This window comes from Rhododendron vialii, chromosome 2a (genome assembly GCF_030253575.1).
Source record: "Rhododendron vialii isolate Sample 1 chromosome 2a, ASM3025357v1".
In the NCBI taxonomy this organism is placed as follows: Eukaryota; Viridiplantae; Streptophyta; class Magnoliopsida; order Ericales; family Ericaceae; genus Rhododendron; species Rhododendron vialii.
In genome coordinates, this window is record NC_080558.1 from 35,767,093 (window position 1) to 35,792,243 (window position 25,151).

The 25,151-nt window shown below is 37.1% G+C and overlaps 1 protein-coding gene, 1 non-coding gene and 1 pseudogene across 2 annotated transcripts; 2 read left to right on the top strand and 1 right to left on the bottom strand.

Annotated features, from left to right (window-relative positions):
* Window positions 1-13,594: 13,594 nt before the first annotated feature.
* On the bottom strand, window positions 13,595-15,345 carry LOC131317480 (sugar carrier protein C-like; annotated as a pseudogene).
* A 2,597-nt stretch (window positions 15,346-17,942) lies between these two features.
* Window positions 17,943-25,070, top strand: LOC131316663 (protein SAWADEE HOMEODOMAIN HOMOLOG 1-like). The gene is made up of 8 exons (XM_058346098.1): window positions 17,943-18,206; window positions 20,284-20,372; window positions 20,511-20,556; window positions 20,905-21,037; window positions 21,718-21,778; window positions 22,890-22,941; window positions 24,287-24,430; window positions 24,521-25,070. Exons 1-8 carry the CDS (start codon window positions 18,150-18,152, stop codon window positions 24,653-24,655), a joined length of 717 nt encoding a protein of 238 aa, XP_058202081.1. The 5' UTR covers window positions 17,943-18,149; the 3' UTR covers window positions 24,656-25,070.
* Window positions 23,718-23,825, top strand: LOC131318217 (small nucleolar RNA snoR100). Its single transcript, XR_009197553.1, has one exon. It is a non-coding gene; the product is annotated as a small nucleolar RNA snoR100 (small nucleolar RNA).
* Window positions 25,071-25,151: the final 81 nt, after the last annotated feature.

Genomic DNA, 25,151 nt, shown 5'->3' on the forward strand with positions numbered 1-25,151 from the left:
GAGGCTGGTTCTATCTACAATCCATAATTTACTCCATACAACCCATTTAAAAATTGAAAATTTAATAAGACGAAAAAATGCCTTAAGTGAAAATGACTAAGCTATCCTTCCAATTTTATCCATCATCTTCACAAAGACACAAAGCTAGAATAAGCACACGAAACGATATTGCCTCGAGCGTAGATTGATCTTCATTTTACATCATAAATCTTTTTGATTTTCCATAATATTTGTTTGAACTTGATGTCGTTTTGAATCATACACTCAGCGTAAATTATGAGTACGGCGTGCAGATAAAGGTTTTAAAATATTAGCCGTTACACATGGCATGTATCGGCCGATACGTATACGTAGTGACTTTGGCGCCTTCCGAAACCGTTACAATATACTGGTAAGATGAAAAATCACATGCGTATTGACCGGTTCTTGTTACTTATCGATTCGTATTTGATTTTCGGACCTGTTCGAGATCGATACCCAACGGTTACTTGTAAATTTAGGCATTTCTAATTCTTTTTGTCAAATATAAATTTCAACGATTCAAGATTGCTGTAAACAATTCCCCTTACATATCATTGGATACTCTTAAATTGTTACATCGTTGTTATTGTTACGGAACTAACGTGTCCCATTGCAGTTATTTAGAACCTTCTGCAGATTTTAAAGTTTGTAAATGTTACTTTTACCAAAAATAATCATCAATTCGCCTCCGTAAAGCATCAGGCAATTAAGAAGTTTAGAGTCACAGGAGTTTGTGAACCCAAAACAATACAACAAGCCTCTAGCTAACCACATCACAGTATAAAATCTGGACCAAGTATACAAGTACGTTTATACGCTACACTCGTAATTAAGGAATAGAAGTGGGGGTAAAGCACACACCACTTGTCAAGTTGATTGTCTCATTTCTCTCTTCAATGGTGACCTGAGTTCCAGTCCACGGAGCGCAAGTTTGGGATTCAGGGCTATAGATAACTTCTGAACTCCTCGTTAACTAACATATTAACACCCTGCTATCCCTCCGTTGATGTATACCATATGACAAAAAAAAAAAAAAAAAGAGAGAGAGAGAGAAAATAATTCTCCATTTTTATTTTATTGGTGAAGAAGAAATATTCATATTAACTTAAATAGGATTAGAACAAGTTAATAAAGGATTAGGACTTAGGAGACAAGCATCATTGTTGAACAAGTAAACTGTACACCCAACTAGGTTGGCAACGCCGACCAAGTATACCCATTTGTATTTCTCAGGGCTGACTTTGAGTTTTGATTTGGGCCCGACGTGGACTTTCTTAAATGGGGTCTTTTATACAATCCACTGGTACAAAATAAAAAAATAAACTTTAAAGAAAGTAGGACAAGTATTTAAAATTATAATAACAAAAAGTTGGATAATCATTTCCTTAATTCGAAATGTATTGTACTTAAAGATCACTCTTTTTGGATTTTTCGAAAAAAAAAGTACTAATTGAGCTCAATCAAATTTAGCCACCGTTATCTTTTTCCATGGGTAGCATAGCCAATTAATCCATTCGACATTCTTGCGGCATAGTTGAGTGAATGTAAGATTTGATCACCTTTACCACCATTTTTTAAAAATATCATCTTTAGCACCATTTAATTGGCCTTTCGTTTTGGACTTTCTTTTAAATTGGGCCTTAAGTTTTATAAGATGTGTTTCCTTTTAATTTTTTATGGACATACATATATAATATAAGGGCATAAAAATTTCGTGGCCTGAAAATAGGAAACAATTGGGAGCTTGGTGCGGTTGCATCCTCGGCGTATGCGCAAAATCAGCCCAGGTATTTCTATGTAGAAATCACAGAGATCAATGGTTAAAAAATTTCTAATGTGATAGTGGAAATTATGAATTTCTAATAGCCTAAGCGATGAATGTTTTGTTTGAAAAATGAAATGGATCACAATTTAACGATTTTTCTCCTCTCAAAAATTTTCTCTCCAAATTTTTTTACTATTTTGTCATCCGTGCCTTTCATCTTTAGCGAATTTTTATCAATTTTTTTTACTTATTTTTTAATTTTTGAATGTATATAAGCCTACCTCTATTTAAAAAGTAAAAGAGTTTGTTAAAATAAAAAAAATTTGACTGAAGACAAAAAAAAATAAAAATGCAAAGCTATAGAACTTTTTTTTTTAATCTAAAAACTAACAACCATACAAAATAATTATCTCTTATAAATTTTTTGGTTTGAGTATAATTTTTTATCTTCTTGAAGGAAGGAAATCCTTGAGAATATCACTGCTCCTCGTTTTTATGGCGTAAAGGAGAATATTTTTGTTGTGAAGTGTTAATTTTTTTTTTGGAAATCCATTTTGTCAATTGATTCTCATATTCTCATTTGGTACCTACGCATACTTTTCTTGTCTGATTCACATGAATTAACTGTATTATACTCTCATATGTGCAAAAGGCAATTTTACAATTTGAGGGAAATACAGGAAAAAAGAAGGTACGACTATGAAAAAGTTGTATTGCTTGTTGATGCGATTGCATACACATTCACGTATCTCTACCTCCATCAACTAAGATATTCTCATTACTCTATCATGGAGAGAGAGCAACCGCCATTTCACTTAGTGAAGCTCGAGCGTTGCTCTGCCTCAGTAGCTCTTTGATCTACACTGTCTACACCTCCAATCAACACTAAGAACGAGCAATGCTTCCATGAGAGGCCAGGTCATCTCCGGTGCCATATACATCTCTCCAAAACTCTAAGAATCTCTTAGTTTATCATTTCTGTTCTCAAAATTTTGTTCGCAACTGCATTTTGCTAAATTGTTAGATTTGTGTAATTCATATTGCTTTCTTACTCAGCCCCTACTATTCTCAATGGATCAACGAGTTTCTCAACCTACCTAAACCAATAATGTGACAAAAAAACATTAACGAAGAAACTAATCATTTTTGAAATCTTCGTTGAGCTGGCGCATTTTCCCTTTCAAAGTCATAACTTCCACCATCTTCGAGGGCTCTCTATAGCTCACTCGCATTCTCGTTCTTGTTCTCTGTGACACAATTCTCTATCTTCTGAACGGCAACGAGGGGCCGCAAAAACAGCGTGGTGGCACACGTCAAGATGTATTCGTACAATGGGAAAACAAATTTGCCGGAGATCTCCCTCGTTTTCGTTCTCCTTCTCATTCTCCTTCTCGTTCTTATTCTTTCTTTTTTTTTTAATAAAAGTAGTTTTGCAGGAGGTTTGTTTCTTTACAATTGATTTCGTTGGGTGACACTGTACGAATGGATTTCATTTTCGAATTGCTTGCGGCCCAGTATAGCAGCACGATAGAGAAGTAATTGTCTAGCCTGGTACCACATATTGGGCAAGTCAGGGTTCTTCTTGAATAGCAACTTGGCAACCTGAATGTCACCACCTCCTGCAACTTGGTGGAATGCTGTGTAACCACCCTCTCATTGGGTTGTGCCAATTCCTCCGATGTCATCAATTCCACCAGCTTTTCAATGAAATAGATTGAACTCTTTGTTGCTGCCACATGGAGCAATGTGGTCAGTTGTACCGTGATTTGACTTTGAGTGCATTTCGATCAAGCTCAAAGAATCTCTTTGCAGTCTCTCAGTCTTTCGTGACTATAGCTTTATATAGTGGGAAGTACCAGCTGGGATCCTTCTCTACTGCAGTCTCCCAGTCTTTTTCATAACCTTGTTCAATGGAATAATTAAGAAAAGAAGAGAGATGAGTTTCGAAAGGTTCCAACAATTTGAGTCAAATGTCATGGCTTGATTCCCCGCTAATCGTGTGGGACTTCGACACTTACACTCTTGCTCTTGTAGTTCGAAGTAAACCTATAAGTATGAGGAGTTATGAGTAAGACAAGAAAACTAGAACACTTGATTTGGGAGAATGGAGAGTGTATTGCTTGAAGATATATATGCAAGTGCTTTTGGAGTATTGAGTGTATTGCCTTGGCCAAGTGAGGCCACCCCTCTTTTATAGGCACTAGGGAGAGTTTTAGAACATCCTCTAGAAACTTCCCCACCTACTCAAATGGATCACCTTATAATGTGTGTAGAGGATTGTGGAGGATTCTTAAATCCTCTAACATTGACGAGAATTCTCTAGATAGTCATTTTCTAAAATATTCTGCAAAAGTGAACATCTTTCATGAATTCTTTAGACAAGTCTAGAACATTTCATATAACCTCCATCAATACCTTGTGTTCCTCTAGAGAATTCCACGGGACCTAACACGAAGCTCTCCAAAACTAGTGCATGTTCTTCTCCAAGGCATTGATAAAGGATTTGTGCTCCAAGTGCTACATATCAAGATCTACGCATCAAGGAAGAGCAAGCGGTGTCCGACAAAGCCACGATGGAGAAGATGGAGAAATTGGTCGACGACGGCAAATTGAAAATTTATGTTGTGTCTTTGTTGCTGCCGTCAGAATCGTTGGTGGGTCTATGGTGATGGCAACTGGGGTTGAATCTATGGATAAGCGGTAGCGAAAGGTGCTCGAGTTGTAACAAGAAGGTGGGACTCCAGTGCTGATCCAGTGTCATCACTACAAGAAAATCGTTCTATAGCAATAGTCGAAGAAAATCGTTCTATAGCAATAGTCGAAAGCGTCGCCAAAGAACCCAAAAACCATTGGTAGAGACCCGTTTAAGCTATACCAATGGTTGGAGAACCATCGGCCAAACCATTGCAATATAACCCGTCGCGTCGTCGTTGCAGAGGTGTAGCAACGGTTTTGATGTACTGCCCATGTGGTGCGACGTGGCAGCCCTGTGTCGCTCGCGTAATAATTTCGCTCCTCCTAGGATTCGAACCAACGACCTTGTGTCTTTTTGCGCGCGCGAACCAACTGAGTTAGCCCACAACATGTGTAAATTCTAACACCTAATAATATTTATACTATAAAAACCGGATTTTTTTTAACCCAATTTTTTTAAATCCGATTTATACTATCCAAACACTACTAATATCATTTTTTTTCCGATCGAAACCGGCTATGTTTTACATAGTAAGGAGTACATCTTTCGTACCAAGAATGAAGTTAATCGGGTATCGCTACACACTTGATCGGGCAGAAAATTTTATTTTATTAATGAAATTTCGTATCAATAAAGAAGTTTTCTAAACTCGACCAATTCAAATTTTTATGAGAATGATTTAATCAACAAAGAAAACAAAATCAATGGTCTCGATCATCATGGTTGTATTGTGGTCGAGTGACTATTGTACATTCAAGTACAACACAAGACGTAGTTTGTTATGAATTACATTTAACGAATATATTTTAAATGTAATTACAAACTCAATTTTTACAATCATCAATCTAAACCGTTGGGATTTCACGTCTCACTAATTCCGTCATTGTCACCAACGTCGAAAATCGTCGGATATTGGTGACCGCCTGATCAGACCACATTTGATGCATCCCGAGACACTAAAGTATTAGATTGTAAGACCCGACCCCCACTTGAGTCTTTTTTTTTTCCGATCGGAACCGTCTATCTTTAATATATTAACAAGTACGGAGTATTTCATTTGTACATTATTCGTACCAAAAATGAAGTTAATCGGGTATCACTACACACTTGATCGGATAAAAAAACTCATTTTGTTAATGAAATTGTGTCTCGATAAAGAAGCTTTCTAAACCCGATTGAGTCAAATTTTTACGAGAATGATTTAATCAACATGGAAAAAAGTCAACTATATGTCTTGATCGTTAGTTCAGGTTTGGAAAACCGATCACATGAAAGAAAATTGATTTTGGTAGTGTAAAAATCTACTAACGGTTAATGAAAACCGTCGCTATAGTCCACTTTATAGTACCATTGATAGAGTCCAGTTTTTAGTACTACCAGTTATTAAAAACTGTCGCTATAGTCTTGTAATCTACTAACGGTTGCATGAAAACCGTCGCTATAGTCCTGTGTATAGTAACGGTTTGCTTTCTAGTAACGTTTTGTAAACCGTTACTACACGTCATTTATACCAACAGTTTTTCAAAGCGTTACTAAAAAAACCGTTACTATACACCATTTATACCAACATGCATGTTTTATGGGATCCACTGGTACCCATAGAAGCACTGTTAAAGAAGTGACCTGAGCTACAGCTGGCACTCAAGGCTTGACAGTTGGTTTTCCGTTTAGTCTGTTAGCTTTGTAATTAGTTCTTGATTTTTTGTTAATAGTAAACCTTAAATTCTGTTAGTGATTTAGGTGGTGAGCTAGCATATATAACTGGTTCCTCTTCTCTGAAACGCAACGAATATGACAATGAGAAACAGAAATTCTTCTTCTTCTTCTTCTCTCTCTACATTTCTCTCTTCTTGTTAGGGTTTCACTTTTCTTTATGGTATCAGAGCTTTGAGACATGCGTCATCAAAGTTTTCACGGTCCTAGGGAATCAGTACAGAAACACACGAAGAATTCTTGAATGGCGAAAACTGTTACAATGCCTGCATCACTGTTATTTCTGATCTTGAATTTTCAATCCTTACAATCAAGTTAGATGGAAAATAATTACTTGTTATGGAAAAATCAAGCTCGAAATGCTTAATTAATTACAAATGGAGGTCTCTCGCCCCTCACTTCTAATGCCAATACAAGTTACGTTCCTTCTCCATTTTTGGATAATTTGTGCATTTGTTAGTTGATGCTTCAGTCGAATGCGTGTCGCGTGTGTTTGGATGTGAAATTATGACTAATTTTTGTGGAATGACATATCAATGTTATTTTCTGGCGTACATTATAAAAGGAGTACTTGACAGAAAGTAAAAAGAATGTTAAAATTGTTACCTAATTTAGCTGAGCTTTTTGTTTTGTATTTTTACCATAGTGTGATCAATAGGCGTAATTACAAACATTTTTCCCGATATTTCAAGATGCATATGTTTGAGCCAACTTACCCATAATTTTTGTTAAACACACACCGCATGCATGTGCCTAACCTCTAGTAGTAATAATGTTAACTTGCATCGAGCACGAGACCAGGAAAAATTAAATTATCTTTTTTATCAACTAGCGTTTTGCCCATTTGATACACGAGGCTAAAAAAATAAATAAAGGCAATACCTAATGATCCTAATAATTGGTAAAATTATGATCATTTTAAGTCACCTTATAGAGAAGTAATGTTTAGTCCTAAGACTCCAAACCCTAAAGCTACACAGAGAACTTATTTTGGAGGCAACAAAGGTAATGAAAAAAGGGTTTGTCATTGAAAGTTTTAATTCCATTAAAAATATATAGGAAAATGATTTTTGGACTACACAGTTTTGTAAACACACTCCCAAGTTTGTCTTTTTGAGCTTTTGTTGTGTATAATTTTAAGAACTAAGGAAAATTTTGGAGTGCATTTATAAAAAACTGGATGGAACAATCATTACCCAAAAACATATAACCCCATAAGTAAATCCCATTTCAGCTTGGAAGCTTCAGACTTTGTTTGTTTAGATGTAAAATGTTTTTGTCCGTCAAATATTTTCTACGAAAAATACTTTTGTGTAATTTTTTTTTTCATTTTTGTTTTTCAGTGTTTGGTTGCACTTGGAAAATATTTACAAGAACACAAGTGCTTTGAATTTTTCATTTTATTTTATTTTTCTCCTACTTTGTTTTCCAGCATTAGTTTGATCTTGTGCTCCCAATTTAGAGAGAGCGTCGGTGAACTACGTAGTGGGGAAAAGTATCGGGATTGACTAGCGGGTATATCGTGTCAACGAGAGCTTTATGGAAAATAACTTACATATGTTAAATAGCGGGAATATGCTTTACACTGGAAAATTATTTACTAGCTATTTATTCAACCAAATACCGTAAAATAGGTAAAATATTTTTGAGGAAAACATTTTATGTTCAAACAAACAGAGCCTCATGAATGGGGAAGATTTTGTTAAAATTATGTCCATGAACCAAAAAGAAGGAAAAGAAAGAAAGAGAAGACTGACAATATAAGAACATGAAAATAAATGCTAGCTAGGACAACAGGCATAGACAAGCTGCCCAACTCACAAACTACCAAGTACAATCACTTCTCTAACTAAATGATCGAGCATACCTTGCCTAGGTGGTACTTTTGGGCCTACAAAATAATGTACTTCAGTATGACCGATTCCACCCCACACATGAGCTTGAAACTCTCTAGTAGTGTTACCATCCACAACATCACCATACTTCACATCAAAGGTAATATAATACCTCAGGCCAGCAAAAGGCACCGCATTTGCTTTGACAACCTTCACAAACTCCAGATTCATACCCTGCATTCATATTTCCAGAGAAGAACAAAGGCAATTAAGAACGACAAAATAGTAAAATGCTCTTGGAGGATCGCCACGCGGTGCTCCGGGCCCTTCCCCATGGTCACAACACATTTGTATGGGCTCCACCAGAAAGTGTGAGGCTCCCGTACCAATAGCAATAAGTAGTGGAAAAGGACCTTGGAGCACGCTCTAGGAGCACTGTAATCGCGCATTAAGAACTTACTTTTCAAGTAAAAACGAAGAAAAATAAATAAAGTGTAAAAACCAAATCAATTTTTTTTTTTTGAATGGCAAAAGAAGTGGTTTATTAAGGGGTGGGGATGGTTTCCAACCAAAAGTTGGAACCACAGCAAAGGGACGAAGCTCGATACAACACCTGAAGGTCTAAAGTGCCCAGATAAAACAATAAACAGCACAATACCCAAAAGGCCTAAAAGCCCAAATACAACAATAAAAGCCCAATTCAAAAGAAAACCCAAAACCTAACCCGAGCATCGCCACCCACCTGTTTCTCATTGTATTCCTTTAGTGCTAATTCCGATAAAGGTTTCAGTTGCCCCCAAAACTCGTCTTGGGGCCTAACTGGGAACGTTAAACCACATGAAAAGGACCTTGGGAAGTCCATGACCTCAAAGCCCTGAAAGTTTCTCAATTCAAATTCCATATACAAACATATGTTAGAACAGGCTAGGATTTAGACGAAAATTGACATAACGGAGGAACCATGAAGTTAAAAAGCGATATGCAAACTGCATACTTCGCTCTCTTCTAGCTGTCAATGACACTCTTCATACTCTTTCTCAGTCATCTCGTGCATTCCATCACTATCATCTTCCACATCTGAATCATATTCATAAACTTTGATTTCTGATCTTGGGTCTGTTTCTTCTTCTACTAAAGATGGCGGTTCGGGGATATCCTCACGCCTTTGCTTCTTCGCCGATGAAGGAGACCGCGCAGTCTCAACGGCCAACTCATCCCCAACGAGGCTGTCACAACCGGTATCCATATCTTGCCACAGAGCAGAAGTATGAAAACCCAGACAACATATAAGAGATAGCAATGCTAGGAACAAAATTCGACTCAACCGTACTTGTAGTCGTTCGATGCACCTTGGCCCACATACATCGGACAAATCAAGGAATTATCACTTTCAAATCCTAGCCGTAAGTCTAACTTTCCACGATCCAGAACAATAGGATAATATTAAGCTTAAATATTTATCCCAAAAAAACAATGCTTATAATAGTTACCTTTAGAAAGATTCCACGTTCTAAAGCTCTTATTTCTACACGAGAAATGAAGAGATCCAAAACGTCAAGTCCAAAGGCATAATTGCTAGTATTTGCTACGTACATTCAATCCAGAGGAATCGAAAAAAAAAAATCGAAATTGTAGCATATAAAGATGTAACACATATTGAGCAATCAATTAATCATCTTAAGACACAAAAAGAAATCTCGATCAAAAGAGATTCTAAAAAACCTATATTTTTAGAGAGAGAGAGTCAGAGAGACTGTACCGTGGTCGAGAGTCGTCCGGCGAGAGAGGAGAAGACGCGGAGTCGCAGAAGGGAGAAAGTTTGCCGAGGCGAGAGAATCAAAGTTTTGCCTCTTTGAGTTGGTTTTTGAGTTTTTTTTTGGTTGTTTTTATTCAAAATTTTTTAGCATTTATTAGTTATGCGTTAAATTTTTGCATTTTGCAGCTTATTGATTCGTTTTGACGAGAAAATCGAAATAGTAAAAATTTATGACTTTTACCCTTATATTTTTTAGAAATATCCAAGAAAAGTTAGATATTTTAGTTTTTATTGGATATTTCCTAAAATACTTGTGTAAAAGTAAATTTTATTTACTTTTTTGGTTCCTCACGTCAAGAAAAAGCATATTTCACAAAATTTAGATGCAAAACTAGTAAAGGAAGAAAATTTTGAATAAAGACAAAACAAGAAGAAAAAAAAAGGCTCAAAAAACGAGGAACATGGTCTAAGAAGAAGTTAGGGATGGCAATTCGCCTCACCCGAACCTGTCCCGACCCAATCAAGACGGGTTTTCGTCGAAGTTTCAAGTTTAGGGATTGAGTCGGGAGAAAATTAGAAAAATTCGATCAGGTTGGGCAAAGTTCGATTTGACGTTTCAGCTGACTTGACAATGCACTTATAAACGGCCAGGAGGATTATCCATTACATAAAAAGGTACACTTAATTTTGTTATTATTTATTCATTGTCTAACAAATTCCAGCTTATTATTGGATATAGTGACAATAATTGGGTCGGAGACGACCGAAAGAACACAACCGGTTTTCTCTTCTACACGAGCGATATGACGTTCACTTGGATTTATAAGAAGCAACTAATTATCACTCTCTTCACTCGTGAAGCCGAATATGTGGCTGCCGCTTCATATATATGTCATTCGATGGGCTAAGGAACTTATTAAAGGAGCTTAACTTTGCACAAGAAGAAGCAACGGAAATATTTGTGGACAATCGACTGGAGATAGCACTAGCAAAGAATCCAGTCTTCCATAATCCATAATCGTAGCAAGCACATTGATACAAGAAATCATTTCATAAGAGAGTGCATGTCAAACATGGAGGTTTGAATGACATTTGTAAGGTCACAAGATCAAATTGTCGATATCCTCACCAAACTGCTCAAGAAACCTCCTGCCTTATGGCATTATCCGAGGACAAAAAAAAAAAATCCAACAAACCTCGTTGGAGTTACTAAATCAAGTTTAAGGGAATGTTGAAGCATAAACTTGATTTAGTATTAATTTTGACCCAATAAAAAACCCAAGTCAAGCCCAATAAACAAGCCCAAAATTAAAGATATTATTGGATGAGATATAAATATCTAGTTTCTAGAAAGTCTGGAATATTTTGCTTCTAGAAGAGATTTAGAATATCGTTGACAAATATCTAGATACTTTATAAGTAATCTAGAAACTACTTCAATTTTATCCTGTAAGAAAATAACTAGAGCTTTCCACGAGTAGTATAAATATGGCTATGTTTTAGCCATTTTTACTAACCAAAATGAAGAAGTTTGAGTTTAAGTATAATAAAAGTGCTTCCTTTTTCACACTCTTGTTGTCTTTAAGTATTCTTGTTGTCTTTAAGTGCCGCCTCATGTTTTGGACCATATAACAATTCACTTTTGTGCAAACTTTTTTATTTTAATTCACCAATTTATTTAGTTATTTATATTGGTGCAAAAATTCACAAATATCGTGTAGTTATCGACTTCATACTCGAACATGCGCTCATGCCGCTATTGTAAGCTCTTCTTACTTGCCTTATCGGAATCGCTACACGCGTTTCTTCTCAATGACCATGGGTAGGAGCTGAGACTCAGATTCAAGTGCAGAATGAGGCTGGATTGAACAAAGTAAGAGATCAATGTGATTGTGGTAAAACAATTAAGTTTTAAGTTCATATCCTGTTTACTAATTATACAAATTTAGATTTTTAGATTGTTGTTGGCGCGGGAGTTTCGTATGTGGCTGTTGAATCGCTCTACAATATTGAGAATCGTCCGAGATAGCTGCACAAGAGTTGGTTAATTGTGTGAAGAAAAAATATGACACATGTTATTCATGCTCCATTAATGAAGGTATCAAGTTTAAGGGGTTTGGGTCAAAAGAAAGATGTACTCCCCTTCCTAGCTGTAAAGCAACCATATTTTGTAAAATTTGAGAAAATGGTAATTGCATACCTTTTTTTTATAGGATGTTGAAATTGTAGTTTAACCGAAAATTCATTGTTGAGTGGCCTGCCTTAAGAGTGAAAAGCTTTATGAAGATTGAAGATGGAGATGATTCAGGTGAAGAATGTTCTAAAAAATCAATCTGTTGGTGCTTCAATTATCATCACTGTAGAGTTAAGAAACTACAAGAAGGTTTGTAAATAAAGCTTGAATGCTCCACCCCTGTAAAACAAAGCAGTGATTTTTTGGTGGGAGGTTAGGACCCGAGGGTGGCACGTGCCATCGAGTCCCCTTTTAAAGGCTCCGCCCCTGCAATCAACGACCTCTGTTGCATATCATCGTTTGGAGAATCTATGTTTTAGATTTTTTTTTTTTTGGTTCAAAAATATTGTTGCATAAATTTTATTTTAAAAGTAATTATGAACATCAGCCGACTTTGTTTGTGGCCATCGAGGGTTGAATTGCAATACGTTTGTTACTTGAGATGCACAATCGACATGTTTGGTGGCAACAAAATTATTTCACCTATGATGCCGTTTATGTTTTGAAAAAACAATAGAACATTTTCAGGTGTACAAGTAATTGGATTTAGATTTGAGATGCACAATCGACATGCTTGGAGGCAACACAATTATTTCACCTGTAAAGTCGTTTAAGTTTTAAAAAAACAATAGAACATTTTCAGGTATTCTAATTCGATTTAGGGTAGATGTGCCTCTTAACTCATCTGGTTGTCTCCCCTGACTCCCAATGAAAGGTTTGCGTTTGAGTTTATGGAGAGATATTGGACCCTTTTGGTTGTTAACCTACTAATTTTTTGGTAACCCCTACTCAGCTTTACAATATTGACAAAAAAAATATATATATATATATTTGGGGTTTCTAGGAGATGATGAAATTTTAGGGATAGATTAAACCTTCTCAACCGGGTGTGGGGAGAATTGTGGGGCCAGAAAGAGTTTTTATGAAATTTGAAGTGCATGACATGCATCTTCGCAATCCTTGAGGCAAAAAGTTATACTCGTGCCATGCTTGTGTAGTGCCCCTATTGTGCATGTGTCGAGCTTGTATCGTGCTCGTGTCATACCTGTGCTATGCTCATGGTGTGCCAGCACTTTATCGTGCCCTCCCCTTGCCCAACCACTACGGCCTAGCCCGCACGACCCACTTAGTAAACGTGTCAGGCTGTATGTGCCCAAGTCTTACTGTGTTGTGCCCCCTTCTAAGCATGGCGTGCTCGTAACAATAGTAGCAATTAGCACAAATGCACCACAACAGTACGAGCACTAACGTTGTGTGTAAGTATTCCAAGGCCATAACTCTAGGGCATAGGGCACGGAAACGACACGACACAAGCACTAAGATTATCAACAAAGTACATTATATATGTCTTTACAATTTTTCGCCCTTAAAGTTCAATGATATACACCTTACAAAATCGATATGTGTTTATAGACAACTAGAGCTTGAGGTGTAACGTGGGTAGCCAGTTTCTTTTTAGGTCAAGTGTAATGTTTGTAATTTAAATTCTTGTTATGATTTTTATTTTTAATTTTTAATCTCGGTTGAAACTAAAAATAGCTGCAATTGATCAAATCACACAAATTTAGCACAAAATCTGCAAATTCATAACTCTAGACAATTAAACCGAATAGCAGGTACTACAGTACCGGAGAAGTTGTAAAACACAAGAACAGATCCCTAAAAGATAAATATAGCCCGCCACCAATCAATTGCGTCGAAAACCAAGAGAACAAACAAAGAAGACCGAATTCGAATTAATTCCCTCCATCCGCAAAATCCAGTAAGTACGTCGCGAATATATTACCCACAGAAACATCACACGCGCTTTTAGGCCCATTGCGACCATGTCTCATCTCAACAGCTCCATTACCTGGATAATCGACATCAACCCTGTATGGGGACCAGAACCAATGTTCCTTCCAAATAATCACCATTTCCTCGCTTGGGATGTTCTTGGTCTCTAGCACAAAAAAAGAGAGATTACAATGGTCATCACCACCATACAGAGAAAGCAAAGAAGAGGAAGAGACCGAATTTGAGGTGGCATAGCATGTTTAGGAAGATTTGAGCGATCGATGATGAACGCGAAGATCATATTTACCGACACGTTGATACTCTAAGCAGCCGATCAGATTTCCAGAGGGAAGATTTCACTGTGGACTAACCAGCCTATGAGTCTCCATGACCAAGCAAATCCAGCAACATAGATGCATATGAAGAGTATCACTACAATGGCATACGCCGCATACCACTTTGGTAGGTTTTCGGGTTCTCCCTGAATTCTAAATTTGGCTCCAATGAAAATTGCTACTACAATCTGTAATTTATAAACACAAAATAAAGAAAAAATAATTCAATAGAAACATATAGAGATACAAAACCAAACACAAATATGTGCACAAAAAATCGGTCTCTGCCTCGTGTGGGTGTATAGTACACCTCTCTTTTTTTTTATAAGTAAAACACTTGATTGAAAGGTGGTGTATAGTACACCTTTGATTGTGAATGTCGAAAACTAAGCCAAAAACCACGTGGCCGGTTACTATAGGCCCGAATTTTGAGAACCCCACCAACGGAAGCTCCCGAACCAACTACGTTTCCTGTTACTATTTGACAAATTTTGATATAAAAGTGCATACTTTAACTGAAAAACAGAGAACGAGCATCTGATTCCCAACATTGACAATACCGGTGATCAGATAGAAGTGCACACACTCCAAACCAAACTACGGTTGCACCAACATTGACAATACCGGTGATCACAGCAACATAAGTGCAGCATCGCTTCCGAACCCAATCGTTTGAACATAACCGGAGCGTACAACATGATCACTTTAATGCCAATTAATTGCTGGAAACAAGGAATCAAAATAGCCATTCTGAGGTGTGGTCTATACTTCTATCGCAATAGATTCCCCCAAGAGTGCTCCACCTTCTTCGACACCTCGCTCGCCTCCTTGAGATCATTGAACTCTTCGTCCACATTGTCAACCCTTGGATTTGTTTGTGTTTTGTCTTCGCTTGTTCAATCGCCCTGTTGGGTGTTTTTGAGAAGGCCGACGATCCGATGGTGATTATTAGGGCAGACACCACGGACCCAAGAGGTCAAACGTCATCCCCTGACCACTTTGATTTTGGTAAATAGAAGTAGTTGAGCACAGTGGCTTGTAGTATATATGCCTATTGTGATTGATAGTTGAAAGCCTATGTGGAGTGCTCCTCTGTACTTGTATAGTGGCACATACTATAGTCACAAAAATTGAAAGAAAAAAAAAAGTATTTACACTCGTTATAAATTAAAAAACGAACCGTTAAATAAGCATGCTGGAGGTCAAGATTAAGCATGCTTGTATTTATGGGACTTCACAAAGATACCTATTAAAGTATTGGAAATTTGGAACCCTAAAAATATTGATCGCTGGTGAAAAAAAAAGTGACGGTTAGTTGCCACAATAGCTGTCTAGCTACACTTAGTATAATGAAGTACTGGATAAATTCCTATGGGTAGGAAGTTGATACTTTTGTGATAGGTTGGGGTTTGGGCGGTGCAGATTTTTCTAAGAGTACCATTTGGGAAAAATACTTGTATAGGTATGAGTAATTTTTTCGTATTTTGTCAATTTTACATTTTAACATTTTAACAAAATTTTAAATAGAAGTACGCTATGTACTTTCAAAGTAAAAAATAAATAAAAAAATCGATAAAAATCTCTAAAGACAAAAAAACACGAATGAGGAAGAAGTCAAAAAATTTGGAGATGAATTTTTTGAGAGGAGGAAAGAGCAAAGCACAAATAATTTTTTCTAAGAATTCTGAAGACCAATTGTAGTTGTGCAAAAATAAATTGTTTCTTAAACTAATTTTTGGAAAATTTTGTCCTATTTGTTTCAGGTAACATATTTAACAATTTTCTTTGCTTTCTTTTTTTTATACTTGTATTCAATTTGAGAATATCAAAATGGCAACACACCAAAATTTCACAAATTTTTTTCGGAAAAACAATATTACCTTGCTCATTATAAAATGTTACTATTTGTTTGCGTTTCCTAACTTCGGTCCAAAATCCTGTTCTCGAGAAAATCAAGAACTACAAGAACAAAAGGTATAGCTATGTGGTTCGTTCATGTACTATTGCAATCTCTTTGGCTTAGCTTTTTAATCACAATTAATGATTAATTCAGAAAATTTGGTCCGAATCTAATAAAAATTATTACTATGATCGAGAAAAGAACTAAAAGACAGTGCCAAAAAGACACCAAAAAGTTAAACCAAAGAAAACAAAGACCTTAGGTATTTGGCTGACAATCTAAATCAAGATTAGGAGTTCACTTTTGTTGAGGCTCACAGGTTTGAAACTATCAAACCGCTATACTAATTTCTTGTGGAGTCAATTTGTATTGGGAGACTTTTGTCCCGATTCTAAATGAGCCTTAAGATGATTACAAAAAGAAAAGCTTATAAAGGATTGGATAAGAAAAAACAACGTGGGCTCGGGTAAGATCCAGACATTAGTTCGTCTCTTTGTCTTTGCTTTTCTTGTGCATTTTTCTGTGATGAGTTGACTGTAGTTTTTCTTTTCATTGTATTCAGATGAAATTGCGGTAAGTGTCGTTCGGCATTTCAATGAAATGTGCTTAGGATAAAAAAAGAAAAGAAAAAACAACCTATCATGGGTACCGACAAGCATACACCGATGGTGCACGTATCAGTGCACGGAACCCACTTCGGTTTCGAAAAAATGTTCCACACAATTCATTAATTTTAAAATATTTTTTCGAATGGCGTGAAAAAAATCAGGTCAAATCCGATAACTATAAATACTTGATCAAGTGTACTTGCAACACTTGTAGTTATCGGATTCAATGATGCTAGTACCACATCCAAACTTACATCCAAATACACACCCACCACCCACACACACTACACACTCCAGTGTATATATGAACCCACCACTCATGTGAGTATGGGTGTGTCATTAAAATTATTGTATCGGATTTGAGTTGATTTTTTCAAGGCCAATCGATTAGAAATATTTTAAATTAATAATAATTCAGGTCAAAGACTCCAAAGTGAAACCCACGCACCAATCCGTGTAGAATCGGTATATGTTTGGTCGGTACCCATAGTTACATAGTACTCCGTACTACATATATGACTACAGAAAACAGAAGAAGAGATGTTAAAGAAGTATGAGTAGTGCTACTGGTACAGCAGCTGCGTACAAATTTCCTTTGCGCCCGCCTCGGGTCCCGCAAAGATGATCGGAGCCGCTCATTTTGTTCAAAATACGTTGTTTAAGATCTCTGAAAAAAATCACCTCAATCCGATATCGGGAAGGGTGTTTACGAATCATCCAACTTTGCTTCAAAATTTAGGCTCCTTAAACGACGTATTTTGAACAAAATGAGCGGCTCCGATCATCTTTGCGGGACCCGAGGCGGGCGCAAAGGGGATCTGTACGCAGCTGCTGAACAGAAGCTGCTGTACCAGTAGCATTTTTTAAGAAGTATAGTAGGACACAGAAATGCTACTAGCACAGCATGTCCTGTACAGACAGTGCGAATAGAGCATTTTTGGGTCCGTTTCGGGTCCAAAAAAGATAATCGGAGCCGCTCATCTTGTTCAAAATTTTTTTTTGAGGTCTCGGTAGAAAATCAGGTCCATATGATATCATTAAGGGTGTTTACAAAACGTCCAATTTTGCTTCAAAATTTAGGCTAGCAATTTAGCAAATATGAACATTTCATAAACGCCTTTCACAATATCGATGGAGCTGATTTTTTATAGGAACCTTAAAAAGAATATTTTGAGCAAAATGAGCGGTTTCGATTGTCTTTTTTGGACCCAAGACCGGCCCAAAAGCTCGCTGTGCGCCCTGTCTGTACAGCACATTAGCACAGCTAGTAGGAAATTCCGACGTACCCAAAAAAAAAAAAAAAAAGGAAGTATAGGACAAAATTAGAAAAGGCGCCCAAACCAGTACCCTAAACAAATCAAACATTCTGCCCTATAAAATCCCCCAAATCAGAGCGTTTTCTACATGCTCTCGTACCCTGATGATATTCTTCGATTTTCTCCTGACTAGTGACATACTCTATTTCAGTACAGATCGAGTTACCTGCTTTTGGAAACTGTGAGTTGGGTCTTGATGTATCGTCTTCGGCCGAGAGAGAGAGAGGTTTTCTCTGGCTTTACAACAGCTGAGGTTATTATACATTTAATATTCACAGCTGTTTCTTGCTTTGTTTCCTTCTTCATTTGGGCATTTAATATATTACCCACTTTGTTTTTTGACACTCTAAGGATTACCCCTTTTTGTAAGCATTAGTATCTTGTTCCCACGTGTAGAAATATACTACATCGTTTTCGGGTGTATGTTTTGGAGTTATATATTGGAGGAAGTAAGTAAAGTTAAAGCACTAAATTGCATTGGCAAGCAATGTGAAAGTGTTTCGCGAGGAATCGTTGATTATAACTCACAAGCTTGTGAAATTGGTTGAATTCAATAGAAAAATGCATATTGTGTTCTGATCTTGCATTATTGTCTGGTTATGTTTGTTGGATTGCATGTCTGGTTGGTGGTCAGAATAATGTCGGTATATGTTATAACCATTCTAGTTTTTCACGATTTGTGCGTGTTTGTGCGGCTATGTCTTCAACTCATTGTGTTCAATGCTGATGAATTGTTTATGTTGTATGCTAATGGGCAAAAGTTTTTTGGATGCCTTGTTTGAAAATTTCTAGAAGGCGTTCCTATGGGGTTTCCTAAGTGGTTGGGTGATGGATGGGTAATTTGGATGACTAGTTGACTTGACAAGATCTGGCATACTGAGAGGATGCTTGATTAATGGCGTAAAAATTCATTGGATTTGCACGGGTTTTCCCAAGTGCATGGCTAATATGTTGTGCAAAATCTTCAAGTTGAAGATCAAAGTGAAAGTTGCTGACTGTAAGCCTTTCCTGTTCGTAGTAAAGCACACTACGTAACCTGATCAAACTTGAGATTAAGTTCTCTAGTATATTTCATTTACAGTGTAAATTTGCCCCTTTCTTCATTTTTCTCCTTTTTTCGTGTCTAAAATCCAACTCATAAATTCATTATTCAAATGGTTGGTGAATATGCCTAGCTAGTCTAATTGGGAAAATCTGCCAACAAAACCCATGTTTTCACCATATCCTACAACCTCTCCAACTCACCACAAATTTGTTTCTGCTAAACACGACCCCACCATGAAGTCTCATATTAGATAACTTATAAGGGTCTCTTAAAATGAAGCTTGATACCAAGTTAAAGATCCCATTGTGCAACGAGGCTTTCTATAAAGGGTACAGATAGTTATAGCGTGGCTAAAATGTATATATACAAAATTGTTGAGTGAGCCTTATCCAAAATTAGAAACCCAACATGGTTTCGTAGTGTGGAGTAGAAAGATTCAAACTTTTTCATTGAGGAGAGACTAGACAAAATTGAAGGCAATTGTGGTGGCAGTATATCTTGACCAAGTGTGTAATAGGGTTATTACTAAAGTCAAGTTTCCCTTATCCTTAATTGATAACCCATCTAACAAGTTGCTTCTCAGGTGAGAAATGGTTGAAACTTGAGACCAGTATCAATTAAATCAAATCTTTCTCAGTTTGATGGGTACACCGAGGCCAAAATGAACAAAACACGATCCCCAGCAAGAACTACTACTGAAATTGAAGGAGAGTTAAGAAAATGAGAATGACAGATCCTGATTTCCTGCCAGTGAACCACCCATTCTGTATATGGTATATCATCCTAGTCCACCGCAGTACTTCTTGAGCTTTCTACCTGCAAAGCTATGGAAGAGCTAATTGTGTGGTCGTAGATGGCTCTGGTGGCCTACGTTCCTGTTGAATATAAAGACAGTTGTTACGTGGAAGAAGATGGTAGAAAGTTACGAAATCTCCGAACATTTTCCAATCAGCCTCTTTTCTGCTTATAAATATTTTAACGAATTGATCTTTACTGCTTATAAATATTTTCATTCAAGTTTCAGAGTTTGTTGTGAACATGGTGGTTTTCTTTAGCTTGGATTAGAGGCCAGATAATGGTTGTTTCTCCTTGAATCTTAGAAAGGTGCCTTATACTATATTTCTGATCACTTCAATGCTTGTTCTTTACTTGTTGATGGTTTGAACTACTACTCTTGACCTCACATTGCAACTTGGTTTCTTTTGTTCTTTCTCTTCATTTATTCTCTTCACAAGTTGTTAAGAGGCATGATGCAACAAATGTTTTTCTCTCCCCTGCCAAACAGATTCAGAGAATGGAGAAATTACTTTTAGAATCAAGAGAACAATCTCTTCTAGATAAGGAATTCTGTGAAAGGCTTGCAAGAAGTTTCAGGTGAGTTACTTTTGTCAGATCTATGTGTAGCTATGTGTAAATCGTACAAAAACTTTAGTTCTTCGAAGTTATGAGATGTTCTTCTGAAAGATTGTAGTTTGAGTGGTTGAGTCTTTTGTTTGGTTTGTTGTCTTTCAGCAACTCTAGTGGTCGAGCTGGGAAACCTGCTGTAAAGTGGACTGAGGTTCTTATTCTCATCTTCTTCCCCTGGTTCTTGATACATAAGATTGTTGAAAACTAACCATGCACAGACACAGAATAGCATGAAGTATAGATAATAGAGATCAGTCACGAATTCACGATACGCAAAAATTTATACGGTTCAGAAAAGTTGCCTACGTCAAGGACTCCAACCAAATCTCACTATATTCACAATGAAGAATGGTTGCTATGACGGCAGTTAGGACAGCCAACATATCTAATTCCAGGGTTTAAATCACCAAAATTAGCGTACCTTGGTACTCAAAGGACATGTGGAGCTTGAGTCCTGTACTTGAACTGTTCAAAAATTTCTGTTGAAATTTTGTTGTAGGTGCAATGTTGGTTCCATGATAGGCAGCGATCCCATCCTTTGAAAGATGCTTCTTCTCCTAATCCTCCCAAGAAATCATCGCTTCCAGAAGCTATCCCTTTGAAAGAGGCACATGAAGGTCGCCAAGCTATAGGTACTTTATACTGCTGGTGTGCTATTGATTACCATGGGATACGATCTCCATTGTTATGCCTCGGGATGTATGTTACCTGGATCCACCATTTTGGGTGAAGCACCCGATATGGGCCTGGCTGTGGGATATCTACCGGATATGGCAGTCACAGTTGGATGCTGCCGGGTTGAAGTGATCTACTCACTGTCCAAAGTCCTAGGATGCTCCTTGGTTGTTTCCGAGGCAGAGATGCGGGGAGTAGTTCAATAAATGTATTTTCACTAGTCAGTTGTGTTTTGGTGTTCATTGTGCGTTTCTTCAAGCAAATTCCTAACGTAGGGGGTCATTAAATGGACAGTCAACAGGGAATGTGGATGCTTCTGGAGTCAAGTGGCTTCTGTTTGCCAATTAACTTAGCGAGTATTACCTGGTTGAAGAGTAATTCCTGCTTATGCCTTTCCTTTTCCACATTTTATCTCCACTACTACAGACAGCATGTTCTGAAGATTTTTGCACTCTTTATGCTTGCTTTTCGCCTTTCTTTTCTACTATCAGTAAATATCTGTGCGAAGGATATGTTTATGAATTGAGAAAGAACCTTTAGATTCTTTGGCAAGTATATTTTATTTGAAAAGCAATTTCTTTTTTTTGAACAGCACTTTGGAAAGTATCTTTGATATCGGCATTTATTTTGGAAACAGGTGAAGAGGTTCCAGATCTATCAGAATTGGAATTTGAGGCAAGATCATCTGATGGGGCATGGTAAGACTAATAGGAAGCAAGGAAGTTGTTTTGCGATTTCTTAGTTGATAACACACGAGCTGGTTCTTTGCTTTTCTGTGTTACTGTTGGGAGGTATCTAGAAGTTCCTCTTATTTTTCATTCTTCCATGTGGCATGCCTGGTAAAATATGCAACATTGAAGTTTGATCCCATGATAGTGGTTATTAACTTATATAATGTTGCTTGAGAAGATGTAGACTTTCTGCCAGTTTGTATTGCATGTTTTGGTTGTTGAAGTAATTAGCACATGGTTAGCTTGATTTACATTGTCTACAACTCCATCTTCCCCTCAAACTGGTTCATGTAATTGATTACTTGTTGCTTGTTCTTTTCTTTTCTTTTCTTTTTTTTCATTTTCCTCCAAATGTTGCGTATTAAAATCATGGGATTGAAATGTAGTTTTTACTATTTTCATCGGTACTGCCATCTTATGAAAAGCAACATGTACTTGGTCATCCAGAGTACATGCGGAAGGACCTTTTGAGATATTAACTTCCCTTTCTGCACATCAAGATACTTCTTATAGAGTCATTGCATTGACAAGCATTATGACACCTACTGACAAAGAGAAGAACTCGTTCATATTAGTCACACTTGCATATCGATCCTGCATTGTCCATTGATGTCAATCTGCGTACTATTTTCTCTGCCTTTGACAACATATGAAGCCATATTTGATAGCTGGAGGTAACTATTATAGCTTTTGAAGCCTCCTTCATCTGTTTTGATAATTGATATATTGACAAAGACATTGAGTATGTTGGTGACCTCTCATATTTTGGAATCAAGAATATTTTTAATAGTGGTTATCTTTTTGCAAGTCACCATGCTGTTAATTTAGACATTATTAAAGCTATGTTCTCAAAAGTACGACTATTGAGCTTAGGTTAAGTCGTCCTACAAATGTGACTATGTACTAAACCTTCGGCTAGTTCATTGTTATGTTTTTTGGCAGTTCAATACACTTATACTGTAACGCGATGTCAAAACACTAGTAGCGGGCATGGTCAGAATAATGTGACCTGTATCACAATAGTGTCTATATCTTTGACAGTCTCAAATTGTTAAACCTTTCCACTTTGGCTTTCCAGGTATGACGTGGATACATTTCTCACCCACAGAGATCTAAGTTCAGGTGAAGCTGTAAGTGGTTGATATGCATAAATCATGCATTCATGCATTTAGCTGTCACCTGTTAATCCAGGGGGTGTACTGCTAACCATCAGTAGTCCTGCTTGTCATTATTAACCTATTGGTGTTAAACCTCTTGTTATTTTTTTTCTTTGGATGGACTGTTTTAATTTTGGAGTAGAGAAACAGTTTCAGAGGAGCGAAATGGAAAAAGGGGAGTGGTTAATGAACTGGGGACCCATTGGCGATGCCACCTCATTAAGCGTAGATGAGGTGACTGATGGGCTTGAAACTAAAATGATTACACATGGGCAGCAATGAAAATTGAGTTTCCTGTGCAATAAGTGTATACAAGACACTGTTGATTGTATATCAAAGCATATCACAGATATGTTAGCTACATAGCTATTTCTTTATTCTTGATTGCGTGGAAGATAGAAAAGGTAGTTCTTGTTGTTCCTTGACAATTTCCAATCATCTTATTCTTATCATATTGAACTTAGTGAAACTATTACATTACAACTTACTTTTATTGCCATCTTCTAACATCTAATTAATGGATGATCTGCTGACTTCCCATCCCAAGGCCCAAAGCCAATTTTCTGTCGATACAGGATCCTGGTTTGACGCTGTGGTTCTGTTAAGTTGTTATCATTCCATTTCTATCTTCTGTTATCACGTAGGGAATAAGATTAGCAATATAATTCTGAGTATTCTTCTATTTGTTCGGAGAAAAAAATTTGCTTTTACTTGTGTTTTTAAATGTGCATACCGATGCTCTGGACTATCGATGAAGGAAGCATGGTAATGTGCACATAAATTGAATTGGGTCTCTAGGCCTGCCCTCTCTGATGCCATTCGGCTTTGATTTGGGAGCATGGTTCCGCATCAAAACAGGTATAGAGGGATCACTGTTTCAGTGGTATTTTGAGAGCAGCCACTTTGTGCATATTGTGAAAAGTTAGGTCTGTCTCCAATCCTCCCCCACCCATACCCCCAATGATTGGGGACTACATGTGTTCTGTTGTTGTTGTTGTACTTGTGGTTTTACTTTCCTTTACACTCTAGAGCGAGGATTAATTTTCTGCTGCTGGTGCAGTAGTGGCTTATGCCAAGAAACCAGTGCTTAGACCAGTTTTATGGTAAGTTGTTGTACAATTACTTGACAGTTGCTGTGGTCTTTTCTTATAAATAGATAGTATGCTCGCATTTTAATATTTACTTTTCTGCAAGGTGACTAGTGGTTATTTTATGAATGCCTTAATTATCAGCATGAACTCCAGGAAAGCACTTTCTAGCAATTTGTATTGCCATCTGCAATGTAAAGTCAAGTTTGACATATTGTCTTTCATTTCAGGAAGTTCTTGTGAGATTTGTGGGGTTTGATGCCGAGGGGGATGAGTGGGTAAAGGTGAAAACAGATATCCGAGAACGCTCTATTCCCTTGGAGGATTCAGAATGCGGAAAGGTGAAAGTCGGAGATCTGATAGTCTGCTTTCAGGTAATATTATGGTTAGACAATTCAAATCTTACGGAAATAGCCTTCTCCCGCGTTACTCATCCTTCATCGGGTTTTTGGGCATGTTATTAGGAGATGGGAGATGAGGCAAGATACTATGATGCTCATGTTATTGAGATTCAGAAGAGAATGCATGATATAAGGGGCTGCAGGTGTCTTTTCTCGATTCAATATGACCACAATAACACCAAGGCGAGTATTTTTTGATGCATCTAAAATTTTCCGTGTTCCAAATCTGTTTGTTAATATATTGTTCTATTTTTCAGGAAAGGGTTCGTTTGACGAGATTATGTCGCCGGCCAACATATTAGATTTTTCACAGGTGCTCAATTTTTTGCAATCGAGTCTGGTATCTTGCTGTCTTAAATTATATATAAAGGTAGAGTGTATATGAAGTGAACCTTATAGGCAGCTCAAAATTAAGTCACAATTTTGATATACCCTAGAAATTCCCTTTTGGGTTTGTTGGCTTATTGAGTTGAAGAAGCTCGATTGATATTGTAAACGCCAGGGCAGTTTTCGAAAATCAACTGTTCTGGTGTTATTTGACTTTGTTTGCTATGCTGGCTTCAGAGGCAATCCTTATTCTGTGTTATTTTGTATGGTAGTGTTCCCTTGAAGTGACAAGCTGAACATTGAAAGTGTTATCCCAGCTTCAAAAAGAAGTGTGTGTAAGTTAATCCAACGTAATTCCCGACCAAAA

What these genes read in the sequence shown, in the direction of transcription:
- LOC131316663 (XM_058346098.1), top strand. Translation starts at nt 18,150, where the DNA reads ATGTATCGTCTTCGGCCGAGAGAGAGAGAGGTTTTCTCTGGCTTTACA. An exon ending in CTGCTGTAAAGTGGACTGAG is followed by an intron (nt 20,557 to 20,904) that starts GTTCTTATTCTC and finishes ATTTTGTTGTAG; the next exon opens with GTGCAATGTTGGTTCCATGA. An exon ending in TGAAGGTCGCCAAGCTATAG is followed by an intron (nt 21,038 to 21,717) that starts GTACTTTATACT and finishes TTTTGGAAACAG; the next exon opens with GTGAAGAGGTTCCAGATCTA.